This window comes from Pectinophora gossypiella, chromosome 15 (genome assembly GCF_024362695.1).
Source record: "Pectinophora gossypiella chromosome 15, ilPecGoss1.1, whole genome shotgun sequence".
Classification (NCBI taxonomy): Eukaryota; Metazoa; Arthropoda; class Insecta; order Lepidoptera; family Gelechiidae; genus Pectinophora; species Pectinophora gossypiella.
This window is the reverse complement of record NC_065418.1, coordinates 14,228,493-14,255,810: the sequence shown is the minus strand read 5'-3', so window position 1 is coordinate 14,255,810 and position 27,318 is coordinate 14,228,493. Positions and strand designations below refer to the sequence as shown.

Below are 27,318 nucleotides of genomic sequence, written 5' to 3'. Positions count from 1 at the left end.
CACACTGTCCCATTTAAAATATTAGTATGGATATTCGACACACTCACCTAGACAACTCGTACACATCGACCTCGTAGTCCCTCTCCGCGTGTTTGAGCCACATGCGGAATTCGTTGACCCAGTTGAGCACTGTGGACAGGGGGCACACCACCAACACTCGGTTGACGCCTGTTAGGTCGCTGTGCGTCAGTAGCGTGTGAGTAAGCGACACCACCTGTGAGTTATAAAAAAAAATGCATAAAAATCATTAAAACTGTAATTAAATCTTTTACTAAAAGTACAAAATTACCTTGCTTCAAAAATAAAACTTGGTTTTAAGAAAATAAACATATGAAGATCATACCTGTAACGTCTTCCCGAGCCCCATGCAGTGGGCGAGGATACACCCTGACCCCTTGTCCTTCCTGATTCGCTTCACGCTCTCGAAACAAGCATCCCACATGAACTTAATGCCGTTTGCCTGAAACAAAAAACATACTAATAAGTGTTTTTTTTAATATAACACAGAATCACGCGGACGCGATAAAAAGAAATCAATTTCGGATTTGAATTTCGAATCTGTGAGTGAGTTGTTTGCGAAATTACTACCGCATGAATAAAATATATCGACGTAGATAGCGTGCGCTGCTCCTATTGGTCAAGTCCTTGGATATCGCGCCCCGCGCGCCGCGACTGCCGTGCCGCAAGAACAGGGCTTAATATTTCAACTAAAACTGTAGTTAGTTTTAGTTTTGCCTTTGCTACTTTTACTTTACAATAAATACTAAACGTTTTTAGTTAGTAAGTTTATTTATTTATTTCGGAAAACAAAGAGTTCCATTGGTGTTAGTAGCACTTAAAGTAGGTTAGTAAACTTAAACTAAACACAAAACAAGTAGGATTTATAATGCGGCTATTGCCACGCGCATGAGATGCCACACAAGCGGACAGTCTGGACTGCGGGCGTGTGTTTTTGTTTGAATTGTCAACTTGTTATTCAATGAGCAATCTTCTTCTTCTATCGTGTGGGTTGTGAGGTGAATTACCAACCTCATCAACCCTGGTGTCAGGGTTACTATTGAGCCGCCAAAGGCCCCTGACATGACTCATATAACGACTACGTACTTAAATCAGTAAGTAGTAACCGGGACCAACGGCTTAACGTGCCTTCCGAAGCACGGATCGTCTTACTTTCGAACAATCAGGTGATCAGCCTGTAACGTCCTAACCAAACTAGGGACCACAAAGTAATTTTTGTGTTATGTCCCCACCGGGAATCGAACCCGGGACCTCCGGATCGTGAGCCCAACGCTCAACCACAACCAACCAATAAGCAATGTTCCAATAGATATGTACTAACTTTACTTCTTTCAACAAGAGATGGCGCTCAAATCACTTGGAAGTTATTTCCTCCAAATAGTCATGGTCCAGATTCTAATATCTGTCCAGATATAAAGGTTTCTTATTTGCTGGTTTTATTGTGTGATATTAGCATGTTTGTCCTATTGTGCAGTAAAATTATTCACAAGATTGTTAAAATTTTCTTTATATTTTTCATGCATTGTGTTATTTGTAATGTCTTCCAAAGGATTGAAAAAATATACTACTTATAAAATAATTTTGTAGTTTAAAATTGTTACTATATTATCGGGTAACTTCCCTGGAATATGGGAATGTTAAATATCATGCCATACAAAGTTTTCCTAAAGTGATGTGAACGCTGTCTCTGTATATGAAGGAACTAACTGGAACTGTTAATTTTAATACTGTTTTCCGCAAATCGCCACTGACCTCTCCCTCATTCAGCGCTTATCGCTATCGACCCACTAGGGTCGATTAATTCTTTCAAATGTTCTTCCTCTCAGACGACGCCGTCAGCCGAGGTTCGCACCCAACTGGGCAATCTCAGGCCTTTAATTTGCCTTTAAGTTGCCTTAAATTTTGTACCGGGTGAAAGCCCTCACCGCTCCCCATTTGTCCGGCCAAGTAGTCAATGCCATCTGCAGCAAATCTACAAGTCACGTCTAAAAAAAACCCCACTGACCTGATGTGGTTTTAGTTTCTTCACAAGTCCTCTGTCCACCTCAATGAGCGGCTCCTTCGTGTCAGGGTCGAAGTCCAGGACCACCTTGTCCAGGACCACCTCGTCTGGTTTCCCGGACTCGTCGAAGTCCACATTGTTGTACTAAAATAATAACGTAATTAGTCAGTGTATTTTTCTTCATAAAAGTGTTAAAACTCACACCCCTGATTCCTAACTATGATGCGCGTGATCATCTCTGTAGTTTTATATCCTTTTCCCAGAGCCCGCTTACACAACCTGAAGATTTGATAGGCCTGGTCTTTACAGAAGCGACTGTCTGACCTTTCAAACCGCGAAGGAAAAACCAGATAACGCAGGGCGGGATGACGTCAGCAGGGCTAACCTTGAAATGTTAGCTGTCACTTTTGAGCAAGCATACCTGGTTTTCTTATACCATGGGGTAAATGACATTGGAGTGACATTTGGAGACGTGAACTGTTATAAAAAAAAAATCAACTCACCATCTTCTGTCGCTCCACAATACGTGCCAGCCTCTCTTTCTCCTCTCGCGCCGCCTTCTTCGTAGCCTCTTCCAGCTGATTCTTACCCATGACCTAAATAAATACAACAAACAGTCAAGTCTATGGTCGCTAAAATATACCTACTAATAGTCTATATTTTAGGCATGATTTTTTTTTTTAATCTAATCTAGCCTACAAGATCCCAGCGCTGGGTAAAGGCCTTCCTCTTTCCATTTTTCGCGGTCCTGTGCGCACTCCAGCCAGTCCCTCCGACAAGCGTCCAAGTCGTGACACCATCTCTTTCGAGGTTCTTTTTTATATTCAAATAAAAAAAAATACTAATGTGACTCACTTTACGAATATTTTTTCTGCCATGCTTGCTTTTCCCTTCAGTCTCGGAATCAGATCCCGACGCGTCACTGTCGTTCATTTGTTTTATACGCCTTCGTTTCTTTTTACTGTGAACAAATAAATAATTATCAATGTATTACACAACTAGTTAAAATGCCAGGCTAATGTGTTAGGGTTCGTAATATTTATTTTATTATTATTAGATTATATATAATCTTAAAATAATAACAGACGGAATAAAGTCGTGAATCTGTGTCACGACTTGATTATTTTTAATTTGGAACTGGCATATTATTTCTTTAGTTTTTATTTTTGAATTCTTCTTTTTCGAACTGGAACGTTTTCCCGCCTTTCCGAAAGGCGGTGGCGGGAATTTTGTTCGATTACGGCAATCTGCTATGAAGAGTTGGAGAGTTAACATTGTTTATGAAAATATAACATCATTCAAGAGAATTGCTGAATTGTTTGATTACGACGAGCACCTCCCCACCTGAGTAGTATTATCACAAATGGTAACAGTGAACTATTCAAAATGATTGAACAATTACTTGAAAGATATCCTATTGAAATAATTACCAAGCCTCATATTTTTATAAATAACCTACAGATTCCGGGTTCGAAACCAAGTGGGTACACATCATAAAAATCACTTTGTGGTCCTGTGAATTTGGTTAGGACATTACAGACTGCTCACCCGATCGTCCGAAAGTAAGGCACGTTAAGTCGTTAGTCCCAGTTACTACTTACTAATGTAAGTATGCATAACGTAGTTATTACGTGAGCCATGTCAGGGGCTTTTGACAGTTCAATAATAACCCTGACACCAGGGCTGCTGAAATAGGTCATCAACCTTACAACCCACACGTCAGGAGAACGTACGCAGCACGTTAAGCCGTTAGTGCCAACCGCTATCTACCTACTTTTTAAGTTTTTTTTTAATCGGCACGCATGGAGACTTATAACTTGCATACAATGTAAAGGTCAGCAAATTTGTCAGCACCTCTATAAATGTCAGCATCGCTATATTTCTATCCTTTTCTATTACTCAGAACCGTGGTCCGGTGGTTGAGCGTTGGGCTCACAATCCGGAGGCCGCGCGTTCGAGTCCCAGTGGGGGCATGTCACAAAAATCACTTTGTGATCCCTAGTTTGGTTAGGACATTACAGGCTGATCACCTGATTGTCCAAAAGTGAGATGATCCGTGCTTCGGAAGGCACGTTAAGCCGATGGTCCCGGTTACTACTTACTTATGTAGTATTTACACGAGTCATGTCTGGGCCTTTGGCGGCTTAATAATTACCCTGACACGATAAGAAGAAGACTCAGAACCGTCATTTGCTAGAGCGAGGGAGATACCGCCGCAGAATCCACGAGGCGATAGAGTGCGTAAGCGTGCGATGTGGTTCAATCCTAAAAAACCTGCTTATGGTTGAAATTGAATTAATCATACCCTTCATTAGACGACCCGGCAGAAGCGTCACTATCGCTGGTCTTCTTCTTCCGCTTGCTCCGCTTCATAGGCTCTGAACTCTCTTCCTCTGAGTCCTCGAAGTCACTCAGCCTCACATCCTTCTCCTCTTTGCGACGTGACGAGCCTGCTTCAGAGTCTGATGATATCGCGTTCGCTTTGCGCCGTCTGGCTTTTACACTGAAATGTTGTTATAGTATGTATTTATTTAATTTTAATTTTGGCATTGATGTTTTTTGTATGTCGAAATATGACCTTGTGATGTCAAAATTAAAGAAAATATTATTACTATTATTGGAAGTGATTAACCTTTTATTAATCGGAGATTACTTGCATATATTGTTTTCTAACCAACTTTTTGATGCTAATAAACATTAGTGAAGTGTTTCAAAGGTTATTTTAAGATTCGTAAGTTATTGTGACGGAAATAATTTTATTTTAAGGTTTTAATAAGTTTGTGATGGTTCCGATTCTGGCAGACACGAAATTATTATTGTTTAAGTTTGCTCACAACTCCCTCCTTCTCATTCTCATACCATAGGTGCAAGAGGCAAGGCTAGTTTTAAAACTGGCCAAGTATTGAGTTAGTGTCTGCTATAATCAGACCCAGTGTACGGTTTTTATTACCGTTCAGTGCTTCTTAACGGTCCTCAGGGACACCTCAGGGTCAGAAGATTATGCTTCTTGCTTCGGAAGGTATGTTAAGCCATTGGTCTCAATACTACTTACTGACGTAGTTGTGAGGCTGAGGTTGGTCAACCACCTCACAACTCTCACGCACGATAAAGGAAGAAGTGTATATGTATACTTCTAAAACATTATAGAAGCATTACCTAGATCTACTATACTGTAAAATATTGTACACAGCCACTAACATAGCTGCTACATATACTTCGTCATCACTAATTTAAGAATTCTTGTCTATCAAAGGCCAATTCGTAAGACACGACGTTCACTTTCTCTTTAATCTGTCCCATGTAAGCTCTTCTTAAGTCTTCCCCTTCCTCTCTTTCCTTGTAGCTTCCGTTCTATGATGTTTTTAATAAATTCGTCGTGTCTTATTAAGTGTCCAATCATCTTGCCTCTTTTGTGCTCAATAACCCTCAATATTTGCCTCTTTTCCCTTATTCTTACTTAGCACTACTTACTTACTAATCGAAAATCAATACTTACTTTTCGGAGTCCGAATCATCTTTTTTCGCGTCCTGTAACAAAATATATTTTTTCAGTAATATTTTTTTAGCTTATAAAGCCGTAAGTAAAGCTAAGCTAAGTTATAAGGTTGTAAGGTGATGGCTTCGTAATGAAATATTTGTAATTCTTAATTTGTATGTATTATTTATTAGTGGCTGGTTGCATAATCAAAACTTACCGAATTTTTGTCCTTGGAACTGTCCGATTCAGATTCCCCCAGTAGGTCATCTTTCACGAGGTACTCCATACCACTTCCATTTAAACCTGGCAACGTCACAGGTGGTAGTAAATCTGTAAGAAGGGTGTTTATGTAATATTTCGTAGATGGTGACGAAAATACACATATTGCTGGCCTAGACCGAACACCTCATAAGCGCAGTTTTAAAAAACCACATTCCGGTGTGATATTTGTTAACAAAACCTCCCAACAGACACGATAATTTCAATCCAGGTAAAAAAAATACATACTTTTGTACCTTTGATGGGTTTGCTCTTGGCCCCAGACTTGCCCAAAGGCATTGACGAGGCCTAAGGTCCCTGTTCATTCTGGCCTTGAAAGCACCCGGGTTATATGTAGGGATTGCAATCCGGCGTCATTTTCAGTCCGGCCGGATACGACCGGATTCCCATCAATCCGGCCGGGCCCGACCGGATCCGGCCGGATTGATTAAATCAAGATGATTTTCGCTTTTTAGTGCAAAATAAGTGAGTTAATCAAGTGTCACTGCACTTATATGTAGGTAGTTTATAAAAAATAAATCACAAATATATAAAATCGACTTAGGTATTTACAAGTTAGTCGATTATATAAGATTACTAAATCTTTTAAGGGGCAATGTATACGTTTTTACAATAAGATTCCCATTGACATTCAGAATTTGCCTTTCAACTGTTTTAAGACAGTAGTTAAACAAAAACTTTACCTAAAAGGTTATAAAAGTTAGTGATTATTTAGAAGATATGAATGCATGGGATTAACTGTCTGAGAACTGATATTAGGCAGCTAAATTGCTCAATTGTATACCAATATTTTATGTTTATTTTTATTTTTTAAAGATCGTCTAGGGCCTGTGCCGACGTTTTTCCTGCAGCTTCTTTTCTCCGGCTATACAGGTTGTGAGAAGCTGCAGTAGTTTATGCGCGGATATGACGTTCGTTATGTAAAAATTGACGATTCAAAGTGTAACTATGTTACCTACTAAATAAAGATATTTTTGAATTTGAATTTATAAATTATGACAGATACCATCATGATTTGATGAATCTGTCGAACGAATGAATGGCAAAAATTGCGACGAACGACTCGCACGCATGAACACTACGCACAACGCATTTAAAGTACCTACTCATGCAACAGCTATATTATCTTCCCTCAAACTGCTAGCACCGGATCCGGTATATTGGTACCGGAACCGGTAACCATTAAATGATGCCGGATCCGCCGGATTACTGGATCCGTTTTTCCGGATTGCAATCCCTAGTTATATGCATTTGGAAATACAGAAGACGGCACGGAATGCCACTCCTTAGCAGTGTGCATAATTATAAACACAAGATCACGCCAATTTCCCTTTGGGGTACGTAGACACCACCGAATTCAATTTACTACGAAACTGACACACCACTTTCGCTTCTTCCACTCACATCAAAGACTTCATGCAAGCTCGCCAGTTTAGAGTAATCTTGACTTGTAAAAAAATAATCTATTTTTACCTGGAATCCAACTACCGTGTCCGTTTCGAGGATATGTTGAAAAAAATCCCTTTCGTTTAAAAAAACAAACTTCAACAATTAATATTTACCTTCCTCCAGGCCCTCGCTCTCCGCGCCACTGGCTTCGCCTGAACTTTCTGGCACTTCCAACAAACCTTCGCCGGTGATTAGTGGGGACTTCGACATCTTTTTTTCTTTCTTTTTGTTGGTGGAGCTGGAGTCTGCCTTGTCAGAGTCAGAGTCCCGCCGCCGATGGGACTTGGCCAAGGAGTTTAGATTCGTCAATCTGTTGCACCAAGAAGTTTCCATATTTTAAATTTAGAATTGAATGGCCAAGTTCAAGAAGTCCGTAAATCCCACCAAAGCAATTCATAGAGTTGCTAGTGCATAAAATTCTTAAGTGGACTTAGGACCTGCTTGGGCATTTTATTTTAAATTACAGTTTAATAAAGTCTCTTTGGTTATTTAAGCTTGTTTCTTTATTGTTGTTTTAATAAATGTATTTATTAGTTAGATAATAGAATAAAGTCTGTAAGGTATACAAAAATGTAACTTTGCTGAAATTATTTTTAGTTAATATTTACCCCTCTATATCTTTGTCATCTCGAGTGTCTGAATTTTGGCTGCTGCTGCCCCCTGGTTTCTCTCTAGACCGGCCCATCTGTAAGTTACGTTTGTATTTAATTCTCTTCTTATTAAAATTACTTTTTATTAAAATTACCAATGATAAATAAATTTAGAATGATTTTTGTATACCTTTAGATTGTAACTTGTCTGTGTTTCATAATTATTCAATCTACAGTAAATAAAAACACCAGATACATCTAACAGGTATTTAATTAATCATATTATGTTTAACAATAAATGCATGACACATCACTGTCCTTAACTTTTAGCTCATTCAAACATTAATAATTACAAAACTTAACTCAATATGGCTTTGGATAACATAATGTACTTTTTATTTTGTACATCTGAAAAAAATAGAATTCAAAAGAATTAATATTAGCTTATACTATGAAGTAGTTTACCCGACCTTGCTATTACTGGAATTTGACTGTTTGTTTGCTGATTGATCATTAGAATCATTACTCATGTCAGCATCACTATTTTCAGATTCATTGCAACTTTTATTAGCTTCTTTATCCTTTTTCGGGGATGGCCTCTTAGTTTTCTTAGTTTTCGCCGCTTTTTTTCTTTTTCTAACCCTCTTTAAGATGTCTTCCTCAGACTCTGAGCCTGAACTCGAAGGTATTTTTTTCTTAACACTCTCTTTTGTTGCCTCTTCATCTGATCCCATTTCTTTCAGTAAAGAGTCCTTGATATTTTTAATTACGTTTTTCAATTTCTCGTCTTCAGTATCAGAACTCGAGGAGTAAGTCAAAAGCATTTTCTTTGCATGCATATTCTCCATTATATGTTTTCTTCGAGACTGTGGAGTACTATCCTCTCTCTTCCTTTTTTTAGAAGGTGTCTCTAAACCACTACCAGAAGATTCATTTAACAAAGAAGATTTTGCTAGATCTTGGTCTTGATTTTTGTTTGTTGATGTTTTTTCTCTTTCTAAAGTTTTCTCAGTTTCTTCTTTTAATGGTGCAGCTTCATCATTTTTTCTTAAAATTTTACTATTTTCTTCTTTGGATTGTGAATTATCATTATTTATATTTGAAGATTCATTATTTTCTTCCTTTGATCGTGGATCTTCATTGTTTTCATTTAAAGACTTATCATTTTCTTCTTTGGATTCTGTATTATCATTATTTATATTTGAAGATTCATTATTTTCTTCTTTTGATCGTGAATCTTCATTGTTTTCAGTTAAAGACTTGTCATTTTCTTCCTTTGATTGGGAATCTTCATTGTTTTCTTTTAAAGACACATCATCTTCTTCTTCCACTTGTGAATCTCCATTATTTTCTTTTGAAACTTTATCATTATGTTGTGATTTCAAAGAATCACTTTTATTTTTTTTATTATCAATTGCTTTATTAACCGAACACTTCCTAGATCTAGTCTTTTGTTTTTGTGGTGTCTTGTCTTTGTCTGATTCAGAATCATTTAGCAAAGATTTTTTAATTTTTTCAGTTTCATCTATTAAAACAGGAGGCAGAGAAGGATTTTCTACATATGAATCATCCAACAAAGTCATTTTCGCTTTAGACACCTGGTCTTGAATTGGACTATCTAAATCTTCCCTCGACTTTTTAGTATGAATCACATCATTGGTTTTATTGTGAATATCACCTTCATCTTCATTGATGGAGTCTTTGGAGACTTCACATAAAATAGAACCATTGAGAGTAATTCTTTTTAGATTATTTTGATATAAAAACTCTGAATGAAACATAGGTGGAAGTCTGTCGATGTTAATACTGAATTTTTTAGGTTTAAAATCTTTCACCTCTTGTCTTTTAGAAACCCAGAAATTTTCATCATTTTGAGTAATAACTCTCTGTACATTTTTTTTTGCTTCAAGTTCCTTTAATTCCTTCTTCGCTAATGCTGCAGCAAGATTGGTAACTTTATGAAATATTTCTTTGTTTGCACCAAAGGCAGGTACACTAAAGTCTATAATTTTAGACTTCAGTTCACGTTTGTTATTCATATGAACTACAACCGCTTCTTTTTTTTTTACTTCTTTGGACACATCCGGTTTGAGTAATTTATCAATATTCACGCATTTTATTAAGGGTTTGGTAACTACAGATGTGGCAGTGACATTTTGCTCCACAACCACATCATTTTCATCATCTTCTTTTCTCTGCTTACAAGAATCATTTGAATCATCTACTTTATTAGATTTAGTATCAGAATCAACATTTTTCTCTTCCAAATCCTCAACAGGTAATTTTGCCACATGTCCATCATCCGGCTCAAATCCACATTCAATGACTTCATCAGACTTATTCATATGCCTATTTTCCTGTTCCAATTCACATTCTTTAGATTTATTAGTTTTTGTATCTTGATCATTTTCACTTTCAGAACTATCATCTATGACTTTTCTGTGTTTATAAGGTTTAACAGTCTTCTCTTTCTTTTTTGGAGAGTCACATTCATTACTATTATCATCTTTAGATTGTTCTTTCGACTTTTTCTTCTTAATATCGGATTCACTATCATTACTCTCTTCACTAGATATTTTATTAGCCTTCGCTTTCTTTTTTATTTCCGAATGGGAAGATTTCTTAGTTTCAATCTTATGTCCCTTGTTAGTACTGGTTTCAGTTACATCTTTTTTACTTTCAGATTCAAATGAAGAGTCATGTTGCTCATTTTTTTCATTGTTTATATCTTGTACTGTGTTGCTTTCAATATCAGAGTTTTCATTGCTTTTATTATATTCTGACTTAACATTCTTCTTTCGCAAGGTGTACAATTTACACTTATGGTAAACTGGATACTTTTCCATCATTTGCAAAGGCATTGATCTAGTCATTACTTTTACTGACTTATAATGCTTCAAATTAACATTTTTTGGTATTCTAAGTGTATATTGTTTCCCAGAAATGGTAATTGTTTTTGAAGAAGCTTTATCAGCAGTTGATGTTTTCCCGCCTTCGTCGATACCTTTTTGCAAGACGTCACTTTGCTCCAATATCCCTTTCATGCTGTTTTCTACATTTTGGAGGGACTTTTTAGACAATTCACAAATCAATAACACTTTTTTTGCCGCCTTTTGTATAGCATGTGAGTTTTTCAACTTATCTTTTCGTATTTTCTTCTCCTTGAGAGACACAGATCGAGACCGGAGATTCGATCCGAGCTTGGTAAGATATTCCATAGCTTCACATAGTATATCGGTAACTTGCGCTTCGGCCGCCATTTCGCGTATTACAGACTAATTACTGCCTATTCCGTTAGATTTCATGCACAAACCACACACAGTGTATGTTATCCAGATATTTGAACAAGTCATCAAATAATAGGCGTATATTTTGGTAAAATCAGAAAACGCAAGCTTTCGCTTCTTGACACCAAGGAAATAAAAAAACCATAGAGCAAAAAAATGCTTTTTTTAAATGCAATGACACAGTAGGCGCAGGACTTGACACTTGCAGTCCAATCTAAAAATGTGCTTTTTGGATTCATACCAAATTTCTACACAGCATAAATGTGCACTTTCGAAATTACTCTAATCTTAGGTCTTTGTAGACTTTATACAGCTTAAGACGCGTTCGATATGAGATTAAGACTGCTAGCTCAGAAAGGCGGTACATGAAATGGAACGCAACTATCCAATAAGACCTCCTCTACTTGGTCGGGTTGTATCAGATCTATAGATATACACAAACATAGAATAGCGGCAATAGGTATACATATGAACTATACTAGTTATAACAAATCATGCATAATTTCTCTGTCTATTAACATAAAGCTATCTAAAATTGATCATAGTCGTAATATATAAGAATGCTTTTGTAACATCGTAACGGTAAAACCTTGCCATAACAGCAAAATAAAAAACTATAAAGGTCTCAATTTTTTGTACTCACCTTTCATGTAAATGGCTGAACTAGCGCTAAGCGGTATATTTTCTCGATCAATGAGAGTTAATTATGATTGCAATACATTATTACACTTTCTGACACGAATTGCGCATTAAATCATACACATATTTCACTTCCAGACCGAAAAATCGGCGAAATACGCAAGGAAGGTAAACTATCCAAAACAGTCGTGAAAAAGAACCATAGAGAACAGAGGAGGGCGAAGAAGTGGGAGGGATGGCAGAGGGAGGAGAGGTGAGGGCGCTCGGGGAAGTGAAGAAGATCGATCGTTTTGTTCCTATTTATAATTTAGTCAGTTCATTAAATATTTAACAGTTCTTAAAAGGCAATTTATAGTATGTTTTTTGCTTAATTTTCTTACTAAATTGATTACTTCCTTTATGTATAAATAATAATCTCTTATACACACTATATTTTTTGAAGAGGTTTACCGACCGGAATGGTAATATTTTGTGTTATTCAAATTTGAATCGTAAATTACAATTTATCAGAAATATAAAATTATAAAAACAACGCCTCTATAATAATATTCGACGAAACTACGGATTTGGCTGTATGACGTGGGTGACATTGTCATTAAAAAAGTTTTCTGTCAATTCTTGGTCCATTTGAAGTTGATTTGAACCAAAGACCTTGTATAGAATCAACCTCAGAACAATAACTAAAGCATAGAAGGAAGGCTAAAATAAGAATTCAGAAACTATAAACCGGCTCTCTTCTAGCTTACGACACAAACTATGAGTGAGAAAAGGACAAATGATTCGCTCTTTGCTTCATTTTTTCCGAGGTTGTCACAACATGAAATGTCATTTGGACCTATTGGACTCATTTTAACTCGGCCAAATACATAGTAACATACATAAGAAGATTTTACTTATATTTACCGAACTATTTGACACGGTCGCGTCAACTGTGTTTACGAGTGTCTTGTGTTCAGATTGTTTTAAGTGATAATTTAACAATATTTTTCCAAATAAATGGAAAGAAACTTTTATTTATATCAAATAATTGAGTGTCTCGACTGTGTGACATTATGTCTTGTGTGGTATGGGGCTGCAGCTCACATTCAGGAAGAAAAGAAAATAGCCAACAACTTCTGTCGTTTCATCGGTAAGTTTTTTGTAATTTTCTAGTGAAATGTGAACTGCTGAACAATTTTAGGAAAGTAATATGTTTTGCTGAATAGATTTGTAGCATAAAATATTTGAGATATCCATTATATTATACGTTTCATCGATGAATACGGAATTGATTTGAGGTTATGTTGATTGTCCATAGTGATGTACTAAAATTATCGATACTTTTAATTTTTAGATTTCCTGTAGACGATAACAAAGAGAAAGAATGGATAATTCGCATTAATAGACGAAATTGGATTCCAAATAAGTACAGCCGTATTTGCTCGAAACATTTTACTGCGGATTCATTTATGTGTGTTCCTAATTCAAAGTGGAGGCGTCTTCGAGACGATGCTATTCCTACATTGAACATTATAGATCAGACAGATGAAATGGTGTTTAAATTTAAATTTCAGCCTAGCCTGCATCATGTCACTGCTGGATAGATAGATAAGATATTTGTATCATGTTATCACAACACGTTTATACTATTTATCATTCAACTACATATTATTATGTACTTAATAAACTTAGTATATATACTAAGTCTGTAGTTGTTTTATGTCTAAACAATTATGAGTTGTACACGTTTTATATAAGTAAATTATTATTATCTTTGATTTCAGATATTAAATCCAAAAGTGTCGACTGGATTTACATGAAAAGGTATATCAAATAATTTTCTTTTTTTATATTTTTAACATGATATACATATATAGAGTGTATAATTCAACCAGCTGCACAATGCACTTAAATCAGATATATTTTACTTTTATTTTTATAGATTATTTTGTACATATACTATTTTAACATTATTATTAAACTTTATTTCAGTCAGTTCAAGAAGACGAGATGAAAAATTTAAAAGAAAAGCTGAACAAGTCCCGCCTCAAGATCAAACGACTTAATGAAAAAAAAAAAAAAACAATGTGACAGGGTGTCACAAAGACAGTTTCTAAGCAAATTGACACTGTTTAGAAATTAATAAATTTGTATTTATTGTAAATATAATGTACATAATTAATAACGTGTGAAATAAATACTTGCTAATGAACAGATTTACGATCTAATTTATATTTCATTTTACCTCCTTTTCTTATTTACTCCTACTCCAACACTCCAGGTTGATACGAACTGCGCCCAATAAAGAATGTAATGAATGTTATAGATTTGTGTAAGCGACTTAGATAAATCTTGACTAAACCTTCCTTTACAAATACAAATATACTTTATTGCACACAACATACAATACTTACAAGTTTTGCACGAAAGATACAGTACACCACCTACCTACCTTTTACTTTCCCTTTCTGTTCTCTTATGAATACTTGTATGCCGTATTTTTTTAAGTATAATGCTATATCTAGTACGTACGAGTATGGTAATCCTAGTATTGAAACAGCTTGTAGCCCTAGTAAAGACCGCCATTTTATGTTTACAGAGTGGCACGTTTTTTCTGTAGGTATTTCCAGTCCATACTCTTTTCTATGTCTATGGCGTGACCCCATCGGGCCTCTTACCGTCTGTGCGGCTTAGACCCGGCGGCGGCAGTTCCAATTTGCATGGCACGTCGATCGACACCAGTGCACGGCGGATGACATCATAAATAAATTCGAATATTACAAAATACTTACCGATGAAACGATAACAGTTGGCTATTTTCTTTCCTTCCTGAATGTGAGCTGCAGCTCCAAACTAATATAAACCAGACAATATAATCCAAAAATGGTTAGATACTTACCTATCAGAGACAGAGTCTCCTTTCATCAAGAAGAAGATAATTGCATCCTACAAAAAGAAATCTTGTAAAAAAAATTTATCGACATTAATTGTAAGTAAATTTAATTTTATCGACATATTACTAAAGTGAAACCCAACACTAGGCAATGAAAAACTTGTGACAACCTACGAAATTACGAAACAATTTTTGTATATGCGTCTTTGTCTAACATTACGCCGGTTCCGTAAGATAAAGTAGAGCAGAATTATAGAGTTCTGTTGCTATTTTAGCCTTCCTTCTATGCTTTAGTTATTGTTCTGAGGAATCAACCCAAATTTGAAGCAGGGTTGAGGGTTGCCGTATGAGGATTCCTTGACCGATAAATGTAATCGGTTATAAATAAGATTAATATTTTGTATTTGTGGTCTGTTTGCTATACGTAGTACGAGGGCATGATTAAACTCGTATTCTATAATGAAGGACTTTCCAGACTATGTTCCCTAAAAAATATAGATGGCGCTATTTAGACAAAGACCTTGTATTATTTAGATTTAACGTTATTTCTCATTGCTCGAGGTACATAATTAATACTAAAATATAATGTAATGGCCAAAATATTGTTGCGTGATATGTCGTGGAGATCCTTGGGGGAGGCCTATGTCCAGCAGTGGGCGTCATACGGCTGATGATGACTATAGAATTATGTCGCTATCTATATTGCTTCACTTTATTTTGATCAGAATAATAATGGGTGGAAGATGTGTTGTGTTGTGCCTGGTTGTAATAACAAGGGTAATCATTTATACCCAAAAACAATGATAAAAGTTGGTTATGTCTGTTATCCATGAAATTAGAAGGTTAACCGCAATTCGCAGGTTTTTTTTTTGCGGCTGCACTCTCTCGATAAGACAGCCTAATAACATAGAGCAACACGGACCTCCGCTAATAATGCTTGGTATAAGTATATACGACATGATGAGCGAGATCCATTTAATCCGTCCGTCTGTCAGTATAAGTACGAAGAGAAAAGTTCTAGATATGGCAACCATGATTCGAAAAAAAAATAGGTGTCAGTGTCAACTGTCAAATCAAAATTACGATACGAAGCGAGAATACTATAGAAAATTGGTGATTGTGTAACACGATAAACAATATGTTTGCCAGGCCCGTGATGAGGACTAACATTCTGAGGGCTGTCTCGAGATGTTATAGCGAGGGTACTGGTCAAAGCCAGGGATCTTCGAGCTCATCCGCTCCGCCCCCGTCCTCTTCTACTGTGCCGGATGTCCCTGGCCTAAGTAGCGCCGTAGTGGAGCCTGCATCGCAACCCGTGGGCCCTAACGTCGACCCCGCCAAGTCCGGAGCCTACAAAGTCCCAGAATATTATTGCTATAATAACACAAGTTACTTTGAAGCTGAAATTGAAATGTTAAAATACAGATTGCCCCAACCATCTGCTCTCAAGAATTAATATATTTTACCCAATGTATAGTAAATTGTGATTTATGTAGCTTACTAATAAATTCGTTGTTTAAATAATTGCAGAATTTTGTTGTTAATGTCCTCATTTATTTATATAACCTTGATAACAGGTGTACCTTTAATAAAACTTTTGTTATTAAAAGTTAGGCATCCAATAGGTATATTGCATAGCCAAAAATATTATGAGTTCTAAATGTTCAACAGTCTGAATTATAAAAAAAAAAACAAATTCAAAATAAAAACACTAAACAGATGTTTAGTGCGCTATGCCCACATAGCAATAAGAACTGAAATTCTGTCTTTGATAATATTGTCATAGAATACTCACATTCAATGTAAATAGCTTCTGTCTCTCCCACTACTAGGCATGGGCCTTCCCTCAATCTATCCAAAAAATTTGAGTTAAAAAAGGGGTTTTTTAATAATTGTTTTAATATAATGGGTATTCATTATATAGAGATGATCATATTTAAATATTTTTTTCACAAATGAATGGTTAAGACACATAATAACGGGTTCTTACTGCATTTTAAATAGGAATATGAGACTCATACTATGAGACTGTTTTATGTTGGGTTATTTGTTTTAATTATGATAATAACCACGTAAACTTAAAACAATGTATGAATGGTTAAGGTTAAAAAACAAACAAAAATCGAATTTTTCAGCTTTTATTGCAATCATATTATGATTCCCATACTTACTATATCAACCTACAACTAAATAACGTAAAATGCAACATGTTCAGTTAAGAAGGATAATTTTTTTGTAGACATGACTTTTTCCTTTAAATACATTGACAATCTGTTAAGTGTCAACTGAAGCCGTACCACTAATAATTATGGCCGTTTCATCCACGGTCAGAGTGTGCACTGGCTTCTCATTCTCTGCGCACTCTACCGCAGCCTCATGTTACTTCTTCTTAGTCAACTTCTCTGAAAGATCATCAAAGGTAGGGTCCTGGAGGTTGATCATCAAGCTGTTGCCAGGAAGGAAGACTCTGTTTTGTGACTGTGCAATCATTCTAGAGATGCTCTGAGCTGCACGGATCTTGCGCAGCTTAAGGTAACCAGGGTTCATGCCCATGGCTTTTCCCAACATCTCAGCAGCTTCAGCCTCACCCTCAGCCTGAACAATCTTCTGCTGTCTCTCCTGCTTGGCTCTTTCCACGACGAAAGCAGCACGCTGAGCTTCTTGCTGTGCGACTTGTTTGGCCTCCACAGCAGCAGTGTACTCCTTGCCAAAACTCAGCTCGGTCAGAGACACATCATCCAAAATAATGTTAAAATCAGCAGCACGCTCCACAAGCTCTCTCCTGATAAGCAACGAAACCTGTTGACGTTGTGTGATCAATTGCGAAGCATTGAATTTAGCGACAACAGATTTGAGCACTTCATTGCAAATGGATGGTAGCACTTTCTCATCATAATCCGTGCCAAGCTGCCTGTACATGGTGGACAGGTAGCGAGCGTCGGGGCGAGACAACACTCGCAGGGAAATATTCACCATTTGTAAGTCTTTGGAACCAGTGGGTGATGAAATCTTCCGGGGACGAGACCTGATATCGTAAATGATGGGGTACTGGAACCATGGGACACGGAAGTGCATACCCTCGCTCATAACAGCTTGCTGCACACCTCCTATCCTGTTGAACATGATAGCGCGGTGACCACCTTCCACGGTAAACACAGATTGTGAGATGCCATAAGCCGCAACACCAACCGCGGCCGCAAGTTTCAAACCGATGCCCAATCCGGGAGGTCCGCCTTTGGCGAATTTACCCGCCATGTCGTTTAATTTACTTTGAGCCATTTTATATCTATATAAAGTAAAATTAGAAACAGTTCAACAAATTTTCCAAAAAAAGAATTATAACCTCTTCGATAAACCCGAGTTAAATTGTGCAATTTCCACAGACAAAAGGAATAGACAACAAAAAAGAATTATAGAAGATAATAAGTATACCACAGATAATAAACTCGAACTTTACTTGAACGTCCTTACAAATCAATCAATCAATCAACCAAGCGAACATCGATTCCGTATCGATTCGGTATAAATAAATAAAGCAAAATGTTTCGTGTACGAACGGACTATTATCCATAAACAATCAAGACAAGAGTGTAATTTACGTTTGACACCTGCTTTACTCGCCTGCTGGTTGTCTGTCAGGCTTTTTGGCGGGAAACGGGAACGGGACAGTTGCTTTCTTCATTGAATAATCTAAATAATTAATACGAAGTGGTGTTTTGTGGTTAATGATCGCATTAAGTTAGTCGGAAGACATTCGCGAGTGTTATTATATTGGAGTATTCAATGAACAAAGTGTATCTGCCTATTTTCGCTTCGTGTCAGGAAGCCGCTTCATAACTCAAAAGTTTATGCGGACTTTTGAGTTAATTCGTTTGGGGTTCGGAGTAGGAGTCTACTCCGAGGGTGGGGGCTTAGGTTTCATCATCATCACCTTTCATCATTTCATTAATCATCAAGAAAAAAAAAATACGTCAGACATGGCTGTATGGGCATAGTTCCCTTTGCCTCACCCTTCGGGAAAAACAAAAACAAAAAAAAAAAAAATGGTTGTCTGTCATGAGTTGTCAATTTTGCAAACAAGATGTCTATTTTCGACTTTTTGTTTGAAAAATATTTATAAAGAAATAAAAAGTACATTTCAACTGCGTAGAACTATCAAATACATGTTTATACTTTTGTATAAAATCAGATAAGTGTAATAGAAACTTGTTTTTGCTTAAAGTCAGATTATATCACCATGGATTCGTGTCTCGGCGTTGAACAAGATTTAGACAAAGCAATTTCGAAGTTTAACTTCATTAGTGAGCGTACAGACCATGTTTTGCAGGATATGATCGATCAGGTGGAACACCTGAGGAGGGAACTTGCTGAAGGTAAGCATGTGGCATATCCTTTGTTCTAGAGATCGACATAAGACCTATATCAAACATACATAACTTTTACATAGGATACTTGCTATATTATACGATTATCATGATTTATAATGTTATCTTAATATTTCTGTTTAATATTTTTCTGAAATAAAGCATAACTAGATAAAATATGTGTTCTGTAATGTCTGTGGCTGATTGTGATGCCTTTCACTGGAACATTAATTGTTGTTTTCATTTACACTACATTATGCTAATGACCTTACTATATCAGGAATGATATAGTGCATAACAAGTAGTTAGTAGTGAAAAATCACTATGTGTGATAGACATGGCTTTCTGTGCTAGCCAGTAATATAGGAAGAAATTTTAAACTTTCATATGCATTTTTTTAAGTGTTGTTGTTAAATAATTATTCAATATTTTGTGTCTAACTCTAAACTGATAAACACACTGCAAGGAGATGGGTTGGTAACCTTTTTATATATATTTATTTTTATGAGTTTGTATTTTGGTTTCTGACAACTTGAAGATCTGCCTAACTCAATAAGGTTTAGAGGCATGAGTTTAGCTATGCTTAGACTGTGTAATTTACCCTATATAATTGAGTATGTGACAGTTCAGTGTTTCTTTCCTCCTATTTGTAGTTGGCACAGTATCTTTAAGGTCAACCTTTGAATGTGTAGAGCAGGGTACTCAGATTTTTAAATTATATAAGTTTTATTATAACACCATATAAGTTTTATTTTATGGAATGATATTACTTGAATTAAATAACAATAAAGATTTTATTACAAATATTTTAAAACTGAAACACATTATTCTTTGCTTTAACTTTTAATATGAAAAATGTTTTTATTTACTATTATTATTTTACTCTTTTATCAAAAGATGATTTTCTACAGAATGCCTAGATTTCAAGGAACCTAGATTAGGAATCGCTGGTGCAGATAACATGTGTAATAATAAAATAAAAATAGTCTTAATTGACTCACAATATAACAGTCTTATTCACTTATTTTTTTTTATAATTCGGGCTGTCCATTAGAGGACATAGGCCTCCTCATTCTTGTGCCACTCCTGATGACCTTCTCCGACCTTGTAAATCATCTTCACCTTTTATTTATGCAATAATACTATTTTAATAATTTCAGATGGAATTGACGAGTCATTATCCCATGAATGGGCTTCAATGGTGAAAGACCTCATCACTGCCATCAAACAGCTGGCTCTTAAGATGTCCACAGGTATTTGTTTTAATTCAATCTACCGCTACCGACCTTCAGTGGATTAAAATGATGTATGTTCCATATTGCTCTATCAATGTCTGTGCATACAGCATTGGAACAATAAGTTAGGCTGTTTATTTTTACACACCTCTGCCTACCCCTTTGGGGATACAGGTGTGAAGCTATGAAATGAAATTAATGTAATAAATGTGGTATACAGATGGAAGTATTTATTACTTTAAGCATGTTAAGTCTAATAATAATGTTACGAATATAAAATGACACATTTCATCTCATAGTATTATCTACTCTAGAATGTGTATTTGTGTCTGGGTTAAAGCCTTTAACACAATAGTTTTCGGCCTAATAGTAATTCAAGGCAAATCTATGGTAATAAAAAGTGAATCTATTCTGCCTTTTTTTGTGGTATTACAACTCACAAACTGCTGATCCGATTCTGATTATATATTTTCTATAATTATGTCGTGTACTAGATTCAAGATAAATTATTACTGATTTCTAAATAAAGACAGATCTAAAACTAACGAAAAACATTTTCTTTTTAACTTATTTATGAAGTTTAATCAAGAAAAACGTAATAAAAGTCCGACATTTTGTCACGTTTCTCTATGACGTCACAGTGTGCTTTTTCATACAAATTCCATAGTAATTTCGTGTTTTGACGTTTAGTAAAAAGTAACTGATTTGACTAGTTGGACACTAGCCTAGACATTGACAGTAATGGTTCTCTTCTCTATGACGACCGGTTGCCAAACCATAAAGTTGAACAAGCCTATTATTTATAAGTTGAGAAGACACCCACTTGTCCACAGACCATCGCGAGCTGCACGCAACAGTGTCCCGCGTGGGCAAGTCCATCGACCGCCACTTCATAGCCGACTACGCCTCCGTCGCGCCCAAGGCGGAGTCCTTCTGCTCCGACACCAACCGCCCGATCATGGAACAGGCTATTGCTCAACATTTGTATAGACAGGTATGTGCAAAGTAATCATCATCTCCCTAGTGTTATCCCGTTTTCACTATTCATGTCATATTCGCAAGGTCCGCGTTTTATAGAAGCGACAGCGCCTGTCTGACCTTATCCGCTAACTGAAAACCTTTGATACGCATTTCGAATATGGGTTTCGTTCGATGTTTTTTCTTGAACATGGTAATCATTTCACAAATCAAGAATCATACGTTTGAAAAGGTCAAGGTTTCCTGTAAGGTCATTGATCCCTCCGCAGGGCCTGGAGGAGGTGGGCGACACGCTGGTGGCGGAGGCGGGCATCCCGGGCGTGGAGCGCACGTGCACGTTTGCAGCGCTGCAGCGCTGCGCCGCGGCGCTGTGCGAGGGCGACCCCTCCGCTGCGCTAGCCTGGGCCGCGCGCCGCGCCGCTGACCTGCAACACTCCGACCTGCCCTTCACGCTGCATCGCATGCAGGCGCTCAACGTCAGTGACACTCAGCTCACAGGCTCCATGCCGTCACGGGTTGATTCCAGCCTATGTTCATTTACTTCTGTCGTGACTTAATTACTCTCAGGACTCTCATCCGGAACAAAATTTAAGACATTTCTGTGCTAATTGAATTAAAGAATTGCTTCTCGTAAAACCCCCATTTTCTATTCTTATATTCTCTATTCAGCACTGAATTTAGCTGTCGCAGATAAGCCAGTAGCGGCTCGTAGGATATAGGGTGTTTGTGTAGTGTCGCTTACACACGCGCGTTAAAGCCCGCTGTGCCCGCAGCTGGCCCGCACGGAGGGCGTGGGCGCGGCCATCGAGTACGCGCGGCGCCAGTTCCCGGCGCACGCGGCGCGGCACGAGCGCCAGCTGCAGGCCGCCGTGTGCGCGCTGGCCTGGTGCACGCCCGCCGCGCCGCCCGCGCCGCCGCACTACCACCACCTGCTGTCGCCGCGGGCGCTCGGTCAGTGCTCTCCGATACACTACACTGCACACATACTCAACTCTTTATTGTACACATTAATACATAAATAGTGATAAAAAATAGGTACAAAAGTCGTAGCCAGACGTAGTACTAGACGTACATACAGCGCAGTAACACATAGGGAATAATGCAGATATAAAATACAGTGCACGCATACAATACAGCATACGCATACAGTACAGTGTACACTAAGTACACTGTACTATGTGACTATTGCATATGTGACTATTGTATTGAACAATCTTTACATTTTGTACTCTATGTACAATATCATGAAAATATCGTTTTTAGCGACGAGTCTGCCTTTGACCACTTTAGCTTAAATTCCTTTCTTGTAAATGTCTATGCAATGCAGTGTTAATTACATACAGTATAGTGCACGCGGCAAGTTAAATAAGAAAAGCGCATGTATGCACATTGGACACTTCATACAAAAACCCCTCACCAAGTGCCGTGTAACGCGTGAGTGCAAGCGAGACATACAGACCACGCGCTCCCGTTTACTCCGCTTACTCCTTAGCGGCTTACGGCCATTTAAGACTAAAGTAAGTCCCATATAGGGTGAGGTCGACGACCCGGTGCAAATTGACGCGGGACGGAGAGTTACGTTTCTACATGTAGTATGATTGTTTATTGTATGGTTGCGTTATTGCGTTGTGATGGCGCGTGGCAGGCGCGGAGGCGGCGGAGCTGTTCATCCGCGAGGCGTGCGCGCTGCTGCAGCTGGCGCCGCTGTCGCCGCTGGCGGGCGCCGTGCTGGCGGGCGGCCGCGTGCTGCCCGCGCTGCACGACATCCGCAACAAGATGACGCACCCGCACGTCATCGCCGCCTGGTCCGACGACGAGCTGCCGCTGGAGGTCAGTCACATACAGCCTTATTCTGATAACCACGCAAGCGCCTTTTTGCAAAGTCACATTCCAATGTGACTTTCACTATAAGGCGACAGTATACGAAACAGCACTAATGCGGCAATCCCAATAGCAACTCTTAGTATTCTGCATTCGCTGCAACACATACAGTACGTAGAGTATTCCAAGAGTGGTCATTCTAAGAAGTCTTCACTTTCAATTTTGAACATTAAACGCGAAGGATACATGCAAGTAACATCTGCAAATCATGCAGTGATCAATTATTGTTTTAAGAAATTGAATTATAAAAAAGCGTTTTTTAATATTGTATTTATTACCCACCAGGTGGACTTGGGCGAGGACGGAGGTGGCTACCACTCGGTGTTCGCGTGCCCAATCCTGCGGCAGCAAGCCTCGGAGCAGAACCCACCGATGCGCTTACTATGTGGACACGTCATCTCACGGGACGCGCTCAACAAACTCGCTATGGGCGTCAAGTGAGTTGATTTTTTATTATCTTAACACATGGAACTCTTATGGAGTATAGTGAACATAATACGTTCAACATATTATGCAATACAGTGCATACAGCATAGTGCATGTATTTGTAACAGTTTAGTGTACATATGGAGTACAGTGCAAATATTCAGTTCAGTGCACACATGTAATACTATGCATGCACGTACGTACTGGTAGCCATACAAGTACGTATGGGTGACAGTGACATCGTAACGAATGCTGAGAGGGATCATTCAGACCATGAGTCTGAGTTGTTCACAAGTGAAATTCCCTGCCGGAAAATTCATGAAAATATGAATTTTATGAATAAATAAAAAAATAAATATGAATGTATTTCTAAATATATCTATTTATTTTAAAAGTCATCTATCTCATTTGTATTTTATTTTATTCGGCGAGCTTACAGCATTATTATCACAATCAAAATCTTAATAATAAATAAAGGCTAATTACAAGCTACCACACTAACATAACCTAACGCTAAACTAAGTGTAGTGTAGTGACACTAGACTTAATATTGGACTGATAACCTCCCCCACTGCTCTCTTCTGCCTATTCACTCTTCCACAAAACTAGATAGGTATTCTTCACTTACCGTCAGGTGAGATTGCGTTCAGCCTATTTTTTCATTTAATAATTCATACATAATTTGTTTCAGATTAAAATGCCCCTACTGCCCGATGGAACAATCGCCGTCCGAGGCGCGCCAAATATACTTCTCCTAAAGGTCTCTTATATTGACCGTCTGGTCAGTCACCTATTTTTATACATAATAATAATTATTATTGATGTAAATGGAATACCTATTAAATAGTAGCATACTCATGACGTCACACGAAATCTTCGCATGTTCTTGGGCTGATTTTGGGATAAGTTTGGTCATGATTTACGTTTGTATGGTAAACACCCGTATTGAAGATGTTCACTCGAGTCTTCCTCCAGTCAAGTCGGCCTCAGCTGCGCATTTTGACAGTTAACACTGGAGTCGAACATATACGTACTGCCAACATAATAATAAAAACAGAATATGTTTACTTTGTGGAATATGATAATCACTGCTATCGGATAAGTCTAACTGCGAATTTATTGAAAATATAATACGATAAAAGTTTCGAGTTCATTTTTCACTCGTGTGTTGTAACATGACAATACGAACAATTGTCTATAATAATAATAATAAAATATTTAATTCAGATTCTGCATCCATATTATGTTAGTAAAACAAAAGAAACTCACAAAGTATGTTAGTAGATTAGAAATTAGATTAGAAAAGATGTGTTGCTGTTGCAGTTTCTTGTCATTTCTACTCCTCAGCCATAACACCTTGCGAAATGACGTAAATTCAAAAATGTTACATTGACCTTCAACAAGTTTATCCATGATAATTACGTTGAATAAATGATTCTGATTAAATTAAATGTCATTACATGTTACTGGGCCACACGCCGGATAGGTAACACATGGGTCATGCATGACCCAGTGTTTCCAGAATGAACCATCCATTCTCTCCATGTAAATGTTTCATAAATATTTGTTCTAAAGAGTTTGAGCTCTAGCTGTCAACTATTAACAAATACGAAAATAATGACGTCATGCGATACTAGAGTAAACTCGAGTTAAGTTGAGGCGCCGTCTAAGAATATCGATTTTGAGTTGAGTTCGAGGAAGGCCTCGAGTTGGGTGTATCCCACTAGGCACTATGCTGCATTGTGTGACGGATGCGGCAGAGACTTGGTTAGGGGAGCTTCAGCTGAATATATGATCCACGCAGGATATTTTTATTTTGTCTGCCATACGCAATAATAATTTATTTTATTTATTTATTTACTTTTAGGAAGATTTTCCATTGATGGATATACTGGGACACATTCTCCCACTATTTTCATTGCGGGCGGCGGCGGCGGCAAAAAAAAAAAAAACGCTGCATCACGTCTGCGCACGCCGTCATAAGCTCTTACTCATGCGTAGAAACTTTTTTATTTATTTCCTCTTTTGTATATCCATGGAAATAGTGGGATGCACCCGCTTCGACCGAGGACGGAGTCAAAGAAGGTTCGAGTTAACATCTTAGAATACGGGTGTTAGGCCAGGCGCGCACTACAAGATTTTCGCCGCGCGGCATAATGTCGCACTGTAATTCTGTACCAAACAGTTTTAAATTGTATTGCGCGCACTTGACGGCATTATGCCGCTGCTTTTTTATGCCGCGCGGCGAAAAACTCGTAGTGCGCGCCTGGCCTTAGTGTTAACGGAAAGATAGTTTGACTATAAACAGTTGGCTTCAAAAAACGAATCAGGATAATGTTAGTATCGCAACGTGTGTCGATAAAATTGTCTTTATAGTTTTGCCTTTAAAAGATATTCTGTTTAACACACGTAGTTGGTAGTGGGACGTATATTAGAGACGCGATCATTTCTGTCCGACAGACAAACACACTGTAGTGTGCGCATTGTGGCATATAGGGTGTTAGTGACACCGTAACAAAAACTTTGGGGGAACTTTGGGACGGAAAATTCCACTTGATATTAAGTCTCATAGTCTGATATCCCCCTCAGTATTCGTTACGATGTCACTAACACCCTGTATAAGATAGAATGCCTTTATCAATACTGGTAGCTCTTTACATAAAATGATTCTGTAAAATGTCGATTCTGCGAAGCTACACTTAATATTATTTATCTTCCATTAGAATCTAACACATTCATAAATTAACAAAGGATAGTTATATTGCAGATGTCTAGGTGGTTAGTATTTTTGAAAATTGTAATATTCAATTTTATGATATTGAAGTTTATAATCAGCGCAAATCTAAGTTAGGTAAGCGGTACACCGCGTAAACTTGGTAACGCTAGAGATCAGTCTAGAGCGCAAAGTTGCCAGCAACCATGGAATAAAGAATAATACCTATAGAGCGGTAACTCTCCGCCCCGTACTAATCTTACTCTTAAATGGCCGTAAGCCGCTAAGGAGTAAGGGAGAGAGCGTGGATTGCATCTCCCTCGCACTTATGCGCTGATACTTTTACGAATTTAGACCCGCGTTAGGTGTTTATCTTAGTTCTCTAGTATAGATGTTGTTGACCGAGGCGATGGATTTAGATGTGAGATTGAAATGAGCCCTTGAGATCGAAAAATAGACTTAAGTATTTTTTTTTATAGTCCATTGTAACAAAATTTTCTTATAAGGGAATAGCTAAATATTTAATACAATCTTTAGTTATAAATATAATACGTAATCTTTATTGAGGCTAAAATCGGACACAAAACTGCTGTCTTATTCTTTGGGATTTTTTCGATTAAGTAAGTGTCTTGGTTTGGTTTGAAATGGTTTAATTTTAAACAAGGGCCTTTGAAAAGACTGCTGTATTTAGTAAACTTAGTGCGCCACGTAAAACAACACCTGTACATATAAATGTTAAATAGATTCACTACATATTCTATACGTCTGCACTCTTATCGAGATGTTTTAGGTAGGAAATTGGACTCTATGCATTGAGGACTTGAACAAAATCCCGCGTTAGCAACGAATTACAATACTTTTGAATTTTACTCACAGTCACTGTGGTCCTGTGGTAGACCGGCTTGCTTCTCAATCGGGAAGCGTCGGTTCGAGTTATTATCTTAAGTGCAGTTTTCACTAACAGGGTTGGCTCGACCATTATAGACGGCGATACGGTTCATCATCTATCGTTGGTCTAACAGAAACCTCCGTGAGGTGTGGGTACTTAGTTCATCTTGGGATGGATGTACTATGTCTGACTACCCAATTGGGATGTAGTCGTGAGCT

The 27,318-nt window shown here is 37.6% G+C and overlaps 4 protein-coding genes and 1 long non-coding RNA gene across 5 annotated transcripts in view; 3 read left to right on the top strand and 2 right to left on the bottom strand.

Moving 5' to 3' along the window:
• The window catches only part of LOC126373486 (transcriptional regulator ATRX homolog), a 30,207-nt gene extending 18,914 nt beyond the window's left edge, over positions 1-11,293 (bottom strand). The window contains exons 1-11 of the mRNA XM_050019641.1: positions 8,287-11,293; positions 7,835-7,911; positions 7,340-7,536; positions 5,716-5,828; positions 5,517-5,548; positions 4,326-4,523; positions 2,876-2,981; positions 2,524-2,616; positions 2,024-2,164; positions 344-460; positions 48-214 (exon numbers count right to left, since the gene is read on the bottom strand). Coding sequence (XP_049875598.1) covers positions 48-214; positions 344-460; positions 2,024-2,164; positions 2,524-2,616; positions 2,876-2,981; positions 4,326-4,523; positions 5,517-5,548; positions 5,716-5,828; positions 7,340-7,536; positions 7,835-7,911; positions 8,287-11,076 — 4,031 coding nt within the window. The 5' untranslated portion in view covers positions 11,077-11,293. The remainder of the gene's footprint in view (positions 1-47; positions 215-343; positions 461-2,023; positions 2,165-2,523; positions 2,617-2,875; positions 2,982-4,325; positions 4,524-5,516; positions 5,549-5,715; positions 5,829-7,339; positions 7,537-7,834; positions 7,912-8,286) is intronic.
• Positions 11,294-11,501: 208 nt separating this feature from the next.
• Positions 11,502-11,925, top strand: LOC126373413 (uncharacterized). The gene is made up of 2 exons (XR_007567314.1): positions 11,502-11,563; positions 11,881-11,925. It is a non-coding gene; the product is annotated as an uncharacterized LOC126373413 (long non-coding RNA).
• A 3,717-nt stretch (positions 11,926-15,642) lies between these two features.
• Positions 15,643-16,138, top strand: LOC126373400 (uncharacterized). Its single transcript, XM_050019569.1, has one exon. It carries the CDS (start codon positions 15,753-15,755, stop codon positions 16,068-16,070), a length of 318 nt encoding a protein of 105 aa, XP_049875526.1. The 5' UTR covers positions 15,643-15,752; the 3' UTR covers positions 16,071-16,138.
• A 600-nt stretch (positions 16,139-16,738) lies between these two features.
• Positions 16,739-18,020, bottom strand: LOC126373346 (prohibitin-2). The gene has a single exon (XM_050019485.1). It carries the CDS (start codon positions 17,891-17,893, stop codon positions 16,994-16,996), a length of 900 nt encoding a protein of 299 aa, XP_049875442.1. The 5' UTR covers positions 17,894-18,020; the 3' UTR covers positions 16,739-16,993.
• A 632-nt stretch (positions 18,021-18,652) lies between these two features.
• LOC126373335 (E3 ubiquitin-protein ligase RMND5A) lies at positions 18,653-26,469 on the top strand. The gene is made up of 8 exons (XM_050019465.1): positions 18,653-18,987; positions 20,139-20,231; positions 21,047-21,207; positions 21,461-21,667; positions 21,965-22,142; positions 22,837-23,021; positions 23,358-23,509; positions 24,190-26,469. Exons 1-8 carry the CDS (start codon positions 18,852-18,854, stop codon positions 24,254-24,256), a joined length of 1,179 nt encoding a protein of 392 aa, XP_049875422.1. The 5' UTR covers positions 18,653-18,851; the 3' UTR covers positions 24,257-26,469.
• The last annotated feature ends 849 nt before the right edge of the window (positions 26,470-27,318 follow it).